Source organism: Apiospora hydei, assembly GCF_038363865.1.
Source record: "Apiospora hydei strain CBS 114990 chromosome Unknown utg000002l_segment0_segment0, whole genome shotgun sequence".
NCBI classification, from domain to species: domain Eukaryota; kingdom Fungi; phylum Ascomycota; class Sordariomycetes; order Amphisphaeriales; family Apiosporaceae; genus Apiospora; species Apiospora hydei.
Genome location: NW_027117361.1, coordinates 2,122,015 through 2,133,226, shown reverse-complemented (window position 1 = coordinate 2,133,226; position 11,212 = coordinate 2,122,015). Strand labels below are relative to the sequence as shown.

The 11,212-nt window shown below is 55.6% G+C and overlaps 4 protein-coding genes across 4 annotated transcripts; 2 read left to right on the top strand and 2 right to left on the bottom strand.

Annotated features, from left to right (window-relative positions):
* Positions 1-1,170: 1,170 nt before the first annotated feature.
* On the top strand, positions 1,171-3,700 carry PG997_000689 (uncharacterized protein; the record flags this gene model as incomplete). Its single annotated transcript, XM_066805004.1, has 8 exons — positions 1,171-1,285; positions 1,354-1,377; positions 1,434-1,485; positions 1,544-1,558; positions 1,621-1,715; positions 1,775-2,575; positions 2,622-3,525; positions 3,583-3,700. 8 exons carry the CDS (start codon positions 1,171-1,173, stop codon positions 3,698-3,700), a joined length of 2,124 nt encoding a protein of 707 aa, XP_066674777.1.
* Positions 3,701-4,106: 406 nt separating this feature from the next.
* PG997_000688 (uncharacterized protein) lies at positions 4,107-6,113 on the bottom strand (the record flags this gene model as incomplete). Its single annotated transcript, XM_066805003.1, has 1 exon — positions 4,107-6,113. The coding sequence occupies one exon, from the start codon at positions 6,111-6,113 to the stop codon at positions 4,107-4,109; it is 2,007 nt and encodes a 668-aa protein (XP_066674776.1).
* Positions 6,114-7,432: 1,319 nt separating this feature from the next.
* PG997_000687 (NAD/NADP-dependent indole-3-acetaldehyde reductase) lies at positions 7,433-8,560 on the top strand (the record flags this gene model as incomplete). The annotated part of the gene is made up of 3 exons (XM_066805002.1): positions 7,433-7,567; positions 7,630-7,750; positions 7,851-8,560. Coding segments are annotated over 3 exons (966 nt in total), but the record flags the coding sequence as incomplete, so codon positions are not given.
* A 287-nt stretch (positions 8,561-8,847) lies between these two features.
* Positions 8,848-10,313, bottom strand: PG997_000686 (uncharacterized protein; the record flags this gene model as incomplete). The annotated part of the gene is made up of 3 exons (XM_066805001.1): positions 8,848-9,699; positions 9,764-9,957; positions 10,172-10,313. The coding sequence occupies 3 exons, from the start codon at positions 10,311-10,313 to the stop codon at positions 8,848-8,850; spliced, it is 1,188 nt and encodes a 395-aa protein (XP_066674774.1).
* Positions 10,314-11,212: the final 899 nt, after the last annotated feature.

Genomic DNA, 11,212 nt, shown 5'->3' with positions numbered 1-11,212 from the left:
CAGCGCCTGGAGAACACAAAGCCAATCAGAAGCGAAGACTACCGGCCTGGTTGATGCCTTGGAGCCTTACCTACCTATTTTTACACAGATCTGCATACAAGAGGAAGTACTTGACTACATGTATCGAGGTAGGTACCCCTGGCCACAAGCATTGGGGATTGATGCTTGTGCGCTTCACATGTGTTCGATTTCAGCGAGAGACACCTTGATACTGCATGGAGGATTTTGGATGACGCAGAGTATACTGCTGATGATAGCAAGAGCCACAGCAACTATGGGGAAAACATCAGGCGAACAGCATCTAAAACTCTCCCTCCCTCCCTCATCTGAGCATTGATAGTTGGTCCACCGTCCAGCTTATCTGCTTGTAGGTTGATGTGCTGTGATGGACCGTGCGCTCACCAACTGAAGCCAACATCAATGAACCGAAGTAGCCCGGGCAGCTGGGCAAGGCATCCTGCACTGGCTTGAAACCGAGCTTGCATCTCATCGACCGGCAAAACCAACACCTCATAAGCCTGGGAACTTAGCAGCAAAGCCTAACTAGGTAGATGTAGGTATGTTGGCAATTCATTAAGGCCTAAAATAGGCATGCGAAGCTGTGTTGTCCTCATATGGGAGGTATATTTTGAACGAGGACCTGAGCCAGCAGAAAACACCGCGTTTCCTTCAATGAGTAGCAAGAATGTCCAGAGGTTGTCCAGAGGCTTTCCTACGACATATCTCCCTAGAGAAAATATATAGAAGCAATTCAGATCCAGGGATACATGCCTAAGATATGCTGGCTTTTGATATCTGTGCTGAATTGAAGATCAGATAAGCCAATTGTAGGCGGAAGAATCAATTGATGCAAGACTTGATTACTCATCGATTCTAGCCGTGGCAGTTTGGCAGTCGAGCTCTGGCTGACTGGCTCTGGCAATACACAGAGTGCAAGAGACGACGACCCCACTACGAAGCTGTCCAGCCAATCAGGGGGTTCCGAATCATAAATGTCACCCGCTGGTTAGCATTGGCCACTGGGAGTCCCGACAATTGACTGAAGCACCAAAAGACCCGGGCAGACTTTCTCAAGAAGACGTCAACACAAGGCCTCAACCGCCGCCCTCCACCACCCCGTCAGGCATCCTCACCCCCATCCCTATCTCCCAATTCCGTCGGGACGATACGATGCTGCGACGATCTCTAGCTCGTTCGGCTTGGCGGACCAGCAGGCATGCCGCCAATGCCTCGCGAGCTTTTTCTGCGACAGCTCAACGACCGGCCGAGGTTGAGCTCACCATTGGTGAGTGCCTGCGTCGATCCTGCCTACAATACCTGCGGAACCGAATTGGCTGACACACTGGCGTCTAGATGGCAAGAAAGTATCAATTGAAGGTAGGACAGGCACTTCGGAGCTTTTGACACGATCGTATATACTGATTTGCGGGTAGCCGGTTCTGCTCTGATCCAGGCTTGCGAGAAGGCCGGAGCCACCGTTCCCAGGTTCGTCTCCTCCCCGAGTCTCGAAAATCCGGTGGCCGAAATTGCTGACAATGCGTAGATACTGCTATCATGAGTACGATCCGACTGCGCCCCCCGATAACCCGCCGCGACTCCCGATGCTGACAAAACGAATAGGAAGTTGATGATTGCTGGTAACTGCCGCATGTGTCTGGTCGAAGTCGAGAGGGCACCCAAGCCCGTGGCATCATGTGCTTGGCCTGTTCAGCCCGGTATGGTCGTCAAGACCAACTCCCCGCTGACGCACAAGGCACGCGAGGGTGTTATGGAGTTTCTGCTGGCGAACCACCCCTCGATTGCCCTGTCTGCGACCAGGGTGGCGAGTGTGATCTCCAGGATCAGTCAATGCGATACGGTGCTGACCGAGGGCGATTCCACGAGATTGGTGGCAAGCGTGCCGTGGAGGACAAGAACATTGGCCCCCTTATCAAGACTTCGATGAACCGGTGTATTCACTGCACGAGGTGTATCCGATTCTCCAATGACATTGCCGGTGCTCCGGAGATGGGCTCCACTGGCCGTGGAAACGACATTCAGATTGGTACCTATCTGGAGCAGAACCTCGATTCGGAACTGTCCGGCAACGTGATCGATCTCTGCCCCGTCGGTGCCCTCACATCGAAGCCTTATGCCTTCCGGGCTCGACCTTGGGAGCTGAAGAAGACCGAATCTATTGATGTCCTCGACGGTCTTGGTTCGAACATCCGTGTCGATTCTCGAGGCCTGGAGGTTATGCGTGTTCTCCCCCGCCTTAATGACGATGTGAACGAGGAATGGATCAACGACAAGACCCGCTTTGCCTGCGACGGTCTCAAGACACAGCGTCTGACCATGCCTTTGGTACGACGGGAGGGCAAGTTCGAGCCTGCTTCCTGGGAGCAGGCCTTGATGGAAATCTCTGCTGCCCACCGGCAATTACAACCCAAGGGTGATGAGTTCAAGGCCATTGCTGGTGCTCTGACCGAGGTCGAGTCTATGGTTGCGATGAAGGATCTTGCCAACAAGCTTGGCTCTGAGAACCTGACTGTTGACATCCCCGCTGGCAAGGGCCCTGTTCCCCCACGGTATCGACGTCCGCGCCAACTACCTCTTCAACTCTACCATCTGGGGTATTGAAGACACGGATTGCATGCTCCTTGTTGGTACCAACCCTCGACACGAGGCTGCTGTCCTGAACGCCCGTATCCGCAAGCAGTGGCTGAGGTCCGATCTTGAGATTGGTGTTGTTGGCGAGACCTGGGACTCGACTTTCGAGTTTGAGCATCTCGGCACTGACTATGCTGCGCTCAAGAAGGCTCTGGCTGGACCGTTCGGCAAGAAGCTCCAGTCTGCTAAGAAGCCCATGATCGTTGTTGGCTCTGGCGTGACCGACCACGCCGATGCCAAGGCCTTCTATGAGCTCATCGGCGGTTTCGTCGATAAGAACGCCGCCACCTTCCTGACCCCCGAGCACAACGGCTACAACGTCCTGCAGCGTGAGGCCTCGAGAGCCGGTGCTTTCGAGGTTGGCTTCGTTCCTCCCACTGAAGCCGTTGCCGAGACTAAGCCCAAGATGGTCTGGCTTCTTGGTGCCGATGAGTTCAATGATGCGGATATCCCCAAGGACGCTTTCATCATCTACCAAGGCCACCATGGTGACCGCGGTGCACAGATTGCCGATGTTGTCCTCCCCGCTGCCGCTTATACCGAGAAGGCTGGCACCTACGTCAACACTGAGGGTCGTGTTCAGATGACCCGTGCTGCCACCTCCTTACCCGGTGCCGCTCGTACCGACTGGAAGATTATCCGTGCTGCTAGCGAGTTCTTGGGTGCTCCCTTACCCTACGACGACGTTGCTCAACTCCGTGACAGAATGGTGGAGATCAGCCCAGCCCTTGGTGCCTACGACGTTGTTGAGGTGCCCGCTCTTCAGGAGCTTAGCAAGGTCCAATTAGTAGACCAGAACAAGGGTGCCAAGTCAAGTGGCGAGCCCCTGAAGAAGGTTATCGACGATTTCTACTTTACCGATGTTATCTCTAGAAGGTAAGATGCTCTCCCAAGGCGACTCCTATAATGCAACTGAGACTAACGTGTGAACAGCTCCCCGACGATGGCGCGATGCTCGGTTGCCAAGGCCACCGGAAACCCAGACAACAACCTGATGGCATCTGGCATGACAGAGGACAGGCCTATGGGCCAGGTTATGTACGGTGCGTAAAAGATGACCGGGTTGTATTTAGAGAGATGAGGATAAAAGTGATCATTAATTGCACTTTGTGAGGTTGGCCGGGCTCTGTTTCTTTTGTTCACTGGATGCTCCAGACGCATTGTACTTGTACATATACCGCGGAATCGAGGAGTCGTAGAAGAAGTACATAAAGTGTCCAGAACCCAGACGTCTGCTTTTTCTCTCGCGTGATCTTTTAGCATGTCTGGGTGTCATGGTGATGGGACTCTAATGGTATGCATCGCTTGAACTTTTGGTTGTGGTAGTCATAATGCAATACTTGAGTTGGCTTACGGCAGCTGCTTGATGTTCTCCTATTCTTTGAGGACTTCCCGTACTATATATGCATCTATAGGCTCCCGGACAACCTAATCGATATATGTCTATTATCTACACCTCATGAACTACAGCTACACTGCAGTGCCCTTTCAGCCCGCGGCACATCGCCAACCCAGCGCGTCTCTTCCTCCTTGTCGCCCTGATATTCCGCACCCTCCAGCGTCCGGCCGGCCCAAGACTCCTCGAACGGGTGCAGCGCCATCTGCATGACGCGGTCCAGCACCTCGCGCTCGCCGCCCTTCTCGACGCGGCGGATGATCTCGTCGAGGATCCAGCCGCGCGGGACGAAGTTGGGGTTGACCTTCTTCATCTGCGTCCGGCGCTCCTCGTCGGCCGCTTCAGTGAGTTCGCCCTCGCTCCAGTCCTCGAGGATCCGCGTCCGCCACTTGCCCAGCCACTCCCCGATGCGTTTACGGGCGTCTTCCTCTTTGGCGCCCGCGACGGCCGCGAAGCCCTCCTTGTGGAAGAAGATGCTGGCTTTCACTTCGCGCGCTTCCTGGGTGTCGAGGTGCGCCACCTTGAGGCTGCTGAGGCGGCGGAAGAAGTGGTGGAAGTCGAGCTCGAGGGACTCCATGGTGTCGAGAAGTTCCGAGAAGAGCTGCTCGAAGTCGGTTTCTTGGTGCGTCTTGAGGCCCAGGCGCGCCGTCATGACACGCTTGTACTCGGCCAGGAAGACGGCGCGGTACTCCTCGCCGGCCTGCATGATGAGCTTCTCGGCGCGCTTGACGATCTCGTCCGTGTCGGCCTCCTGGACGCCGTCCTCGATGAAGGTCGGGTCGTCCACTTTGGCGCCGGCGCCGAGGAGCTCGCCCAGGGCCTCGCCGAGCCGGACCAGGTTCCACCAGATGATGGTCGGCTGGTTGCGGTACGAGTAGCGCAGCATGTGGTCGTCGTGGTTGGGCGTGTACGAGGGGTCGAAGTTGTCGAGGAAGGCGAAGGGGCCGAAGTCGATGGACAGGCCCAGCAGGGACGTGTTGTCCGTGTTCAGCACGCCGTTCATGAAACCGTTCGCCTGCCACTTGGCCACGGTCAGGGCGTTGCGCCGCACGATCTCGCGGTAGAGCCGCGTGAACCGGTTCTCGGCGCTCTCGGCGGGGCCCTGGATCTCGTCCTTGCCGACGCCGCGCGCGGGCTCGGGGGAGGCGGTGGGCTTGTCAGGGTCCTCGAGCCGCGCGGGCAGCGAGTCCCAGCCCCGGCCGGGCCCGAAGGCGTCCTCGGCGACGTAGGTGGCCAGCTGCCGGATCAGCTTGCGGTCGCCCCGCGCGCGCAGGATGTCGAAGTTGCCGAGGCGCAGCCAGCTCTGCGCGAAGCGGCACACGATGGCGCCCGGCTCGACCGTCTCGCGCCGCACCTTGGTGTCGGGCAGCAGCGTCAGGCTCAGGGCGCGCGTGCTGGGGATGCCGAGCGCGTGGAGCGCCTCGCTGACGACGAACTCGCGGATGCTGCTGCGCAGCACCGCCTTGCCGTCCGCGAACCGGCTGTAGGGTGTGAGGCCGGCGCCCTTGAGCTGTAGCTCGTAGCGGGTCGGCGTCTCGGAGGAGCTGGGAGGTGTGGTCTCGAATAAGCTGATGGCGCGGCCGTCGCCCAGCTGGCCCGCCCACGACCCGAACTGGAACCCGCCGTAGCACTGCGCCCACGGGTAGCCGCGGCCGTCGGCGTCGGCCGTCTTGTTGTTCTCCTCGTCCCAGCCTTGTATCTTGTTGCCCGCGACGGTGTTGACGAAGTCGTCGCTGTCCTTGTTCGCGATCTGCTCTCCCCGTACCACCACGGTCGCAGGGTCGATGCCGAGGTCGCGCAGGGCGGCGGGCGAGACGGCGAGGAGCTCGGGCTTCTCGACGGGCTGCGGGCGCACCCAGGTGAAGAGGGCGTCGCGGACCTGGCGCGGGCCGATCTCTTCGCGCGGGGTCTTGTGGGAGTCGGCCGGGGTCGGGAAGAGGGCGTCGGCGGGCAGCTTCGAGGTGAAGGTCCAGGTCTTGGGGATGTCGTTTATAGAAGAGGAAGAGGTGGCGCCTGCGCCGGCCGGGCGGCTGCCGTCGGCCTGCGACGACTGGGTGGTGGTAGACATGAAAGCTGATCGAAGACGAGGAAGCCGGGGTAGCTTTCGGATGGTTTGGCGACACGTAATGGCGGATCGCGGGAAGAGCATATGGAAGTAAGTGTATCTAGAAGCTCAAAGGTTTGCTCTTCCTGCTGGGTAGGTAGGTAAGTTTATAGGTATGTCTCGAGGGAGCTATCGCGGCGTGCAGACAGACGAGATAGACGTCAAACGGATGAATGGGATGAAGTCAGATAAATCGGTTCTATTAAAAATGTCGCTACAAAACTCGATGTTGTACAATTACCAAGACCTCTTTTCAGAACAGAACTTTTTGGGCCGAGGAGGTTCTGGTCCGATGGCGATAAATGTCAATCTTTATCGAAGATGATGATGCATGCTTGACAGGCCCCGCCACTCAACAGCGCCAAATGAGCGGGGTTGAGTACCTACTGAACACTCATTGGCGATCCTTGTCACTGCGGGAATCTACCAATGGAGTAGAACCGAGTGAATATCTGTCGCTTATAAATGCGTATGTCGACGATTCTCGATCTGATTTCAGGTGATTGAAACCACTGTATTTTCCAATGTTAGGAGTTCCATATTGTCAGTGTTTTGGCTTTCGTAGATATATTATGTTGCAGTCTTGCTACCCCAGAATCCAGACAACCAACCGGCTTATGGCCGGGTTTAGGGTCACATAAACGTCATCCTGTAATCCTTATCTGCCATCCGGCCACTGAGAAGGCAAGGAACGATATTCGTAGAAAACAACGCTGATCGCGTTTTCTCAACCCGGATGAAACTCAGTATAACCTCATTACTTAACATATATAATGCAGAGTGCCTTTTTATAACTCTACCTATACACTAGACATGCCAGCATTGGGCATAACATTAGATCGTACACACACCTTCCATCCAGACTGTCGGCATTGCGCCATTCTGCATGTTCAGTACTCCACGACAGCTGCATGGCCTGATGAGAAGGAGCCAATGCAGCAGCAGCCACCCCTTGCGTCGGCTCCAAATGGATCCTATCAGTCTCATAGGTTCCTGTACCACTGGATTGAAATGCCGAGATGCCCACTTAATAGGCACACCTAACTACTGCCGACTTATTCACCCGCCTACATATTCTTGCTGACGTTGTAAACCCCACCTGGCCTGGGCTGCTGGCGCCGCTATATCGTGGAATGTTGATCAGACAGTATCCTCAAACATTTCGTCGTCTTCAAACTGGCGTACGACAAAGACAATTACAAATTACCACAATACCCTGCCAGCTCATAAGAAGTCCTTTCCCCCCAAACTGTGCATTGACTTCACGTTACCCATCTACAGCCATCTCATCTTTCGCCTACTCCTCCAAAATGAATTCTATGACGTCGGCATTCAAGCCAGATGCCACTGGCAACGCACCAAAGCAGATGGACTATATGCCGAACCTCAAACTCAACGACGGCAATGAGATACCCTTGGTAAACACTCTTCTTCAATTCGATGCTAAGATTGTCCCGACTCTGACCATGAACGTCATTAGCTGGGATATGGCCTGGGTACGGCCCGAGCGAATATGGACGGCAACAGTGACACGGACGAGATTGTGAAGCTCACCGTCATGGCCATCAAGAACGGCTTTTACCATCTGGATGGCGCCGAAGGTAAGATTGCGAGTTTGCTGATCTTTCTTTTTATGGGGAAAAACTTGGAAATTGGGTTTTTGTTGTTGTTGAGAACTGACATCATATGGTGGTACCGTAGTCTACGGCAACGAGGAAGAGCTTGGCGCCGCCATCAAAGCCGCCGGGGTGCCGCGCGAGAAGCTCTACGTCACCACCAAGCTGAACGGGACCAAGAAGCAGGACATCCCGACGGCCTTTGCGACGTCCCTGCGCAAGCTCGGGCTCGACTACGTGGACCTGTACCTCGTGCACGCGCCGTACCTGGCCGAGAGCCCTGCGGAGCTGCAGGAGATCTGGCGGCAAATGGAGGCAATCAAGGAGAGCGGCAAGGCGCGGTCGATCGGCGTGTCCAACTTCCTGCAGCCGGACCTCGAGGCCATCCTCCAGACGGCCAAGATCCCGCCCGCCATCAACCAGATCGAGTACCACCCCTACCTGCAGCACGGCTCCCTCCTCGACTTCCACCGTGAGCACCACATCGCCGTCGCCGCCTACGGGCCCCTGACCGCCGTCACCAAGGCCAAGCCGGGACCGCTTGACGACGTCTACGAGGGGCTCGCCAAGAAGTACGGCGTCCATCCCGCCGACGCCGCGCTGCGCTGGTGCATCGACCAGGGCATCGTCGCCGTCACCACCAGCTCCAGCGAGCAGAGGCTCCAGAGCTACCTGAACAAGATCCCCAGCTTTAAGCTCACGCCCAAGGAGGTCGAGCGCATCGCCGAGGCCGGCAAGGAGAAGCACTTCCGTGGGTTCTGGAACAACAAGTTCGCGGCGGACGATCGCAGCTAAAAGGGGGTAATGGGAGACATGTAACTATCCTGGTATGAACAGAAAGGGGGGTCACACAAGACGGCGAGCAAATGAATTAGCATGTTTGCATCCGATGTTTCCATTTTTAGCTACCAATGAGATGCAGTAGTGTCGCGTACCAAATCAACCTGATTCAGGGAAGTATTATTTGCACATGATCAGTAGTATTGTGAGTGTAGACATTAAGCCATCAATCATCAGCCGCTATACCTCAACTGCTTATAAACCAAAAGACCTAAACAGACAAAAAAGAGGGCGGGTATCTATCATAGCTCATCATCAGATTCGGTCTCATCGTCCGCAACGGGTGCCGGCGCGGGTTTATTGGCCTTTGACTTGAAAGGCAAGGTCCTGACTGGCGGGGGCGCGGCCATCTCGTCAACAGCCTCAACTGCAGCAGGCTCCTCGGACTGTTTCTGCGAAGCTCTAGTCGAGCGTGACGCAGCCGCAGTCGAGGCCCTGGTGGGTTTTGACGGTGCGGGAGAACCTTTTGTCGCCCGGGACCGCGTGCTCCGTGCCGGCTTCGATTTCTTCGGAGCGGGTTCAGCAGGCGCTTCCTCTTCCTCCGCATCAGTCTCGTTGTTGTCGGGTTCACTCTCGGTGGCATCGTTGTCCGTCGTCTGCCGCTCATCCGTGTCCGAGTCCCGTTGCGGCCCACTGTTCTGGTCATCGACGTCCATTTTCTCAAAGCCACCATCACTACCCTCGTCGGATAGGGGTTCATCCTTGATCTTGCGCTTCGACGTCCTCGAGCCTCCTGCCTTCCTCATGGTGTGCTGGCTTGCACCGACATTCTGTAGTTTCTCCGGGTCCACCTCGGCCGACTCAATCAGCTTTTGCTGTTGGCGGATCTTGAGTTTCTTCTCATTCAAGAGATCCCGGAACTTCTCCAACAGCACGCTCTCATCACCTTCCTTGGCTTTGAGGAGGTCCTCAAGTTGGCCCTTGAGCTCCTCTACGGATTGCTCTAGTTCTCTGGCCAACGCCTTGGTAGCTCCAACCTCTTGTACCACTTTTTCGTGGTCCTCGAGGATCTGTATACACCAATCAAAAGGCGATATGCCAGGGTTGTCCTCGGTTTCGTCAAACTCCTTTAGTTTGATAGTCCCGAGGCGTTGCTGATGATGTTAGACTTAGTAAGCCCGTCCACATATGCCGTGTCAGAAAGGTCGTAGGACTTACAGCAATACCCTGGATGTTCTTCCGAAAATGGAGTGTGACTTCTTCATCCGAACTCAGCTCTACCTTGATCTCAATATCCTGGGCCCTCGTGGCACCTTGCGGGTCTACTAGGATCGCGAGCAAGATCTGCTCCCATTCAGCCTCGGAACAAGGCGCATTCGCGGCCTTGAACTCCTTGATACGGTTGTGACGCGCTGTGTGGCGTTAATAAAACAAGGCAAAATGTCAGCCCTTCATGAATCCTAAATCAGGGTCCAGCGATTCGGGTTTGTAGCTACGTAACGCATGAATTTGGAGGACGGGGATCCGGGTCCGGCGCCCTGTCGATCACAGCGGAGCCACCAGAAGCAGAAGATCGGGCACGAATAATACGAAGGGCAATATATTTGAGAGGAGCCGCCTACTTACTTTTTGTTTCGAATGCGCTGGCTCCGTCAGTCCCACGAATCAGCAGGTCCAGCGGCTTAGACCCATTGGATTTTGCTTCCAGAACGAAGTTGCCGCTCTCGGCATCACCACATGGCAAGCGAAGGATGTGCGAGGGTGTCATGTTGTGTCGTTGTCGGAATCGAGAAATTGACCCGAGGATGTGTGTCGCGTGGCGCAAGTCCGGCCCAGAGGACCAAAGTGAGCGTTCGTTTCAAGTCAGTTCCGCGATGGGCGGTATTGACGGGCGTATGTAAGATGTCGTGTCAGCTGTGGTTCTCGTCCTATGGAGATTGCAGGCACTGGGAGGAGTCCCGTTTCGTTGGTACTCGGCCAACGGCCTGCGGGGACGTCGGGAATGATGTCGATAAACAACCAAAATGAAACCCGTGATGACATTCAGCCGACGTTTCGACCTGTCGTGGATTGATTTTGGGCTTATTCAAATTGGGTGATTTTCATAGCCCGCAGCCGCTATAACCGGCGATCCCAGGTGCTATTACCAAGTTGCAAGTTGCTTGGTCATCCCAGTGCAAGTGTAGCCGGGTAGAGCTGGCTGGGTGAGGTTGGACAAGCTTTCGGGCCACAGAACAGGTTGCATGGGATTTTGCCACCAAGCAGGCAGTCTGCAGGTTGGCCGGGGAAGACGGCCGCAGCGGATGATGCGATCGTTTGATTATATGCAATTAAATAATTGTATTGATTACGGGATCTATCTCGTGGACTGACACAGGAGATGCAGGTAGTATTTATCAGAGTTGGCCATGGTCTTTTTCTCGTACGTGCATCATCGAACGTACTCCATCCCTCTGCTCCAAATTCCAGGCAGCTGTAGGCACCAGTGCCTAGAGTGCACCAACAGCTCGGTTGGGCCAAGGCCAATGGACCCCCATAATCCATTGCTCAATTGACCTGCACGGTTGGCGGCTGGACTGGAGCTCCGTAGAAACTGGACCCCTGATAATTTGGTTGTAGCGACCTGTAAGTAATTGGCAAAGTCCGGGACGATCTAAATCGGTTGCT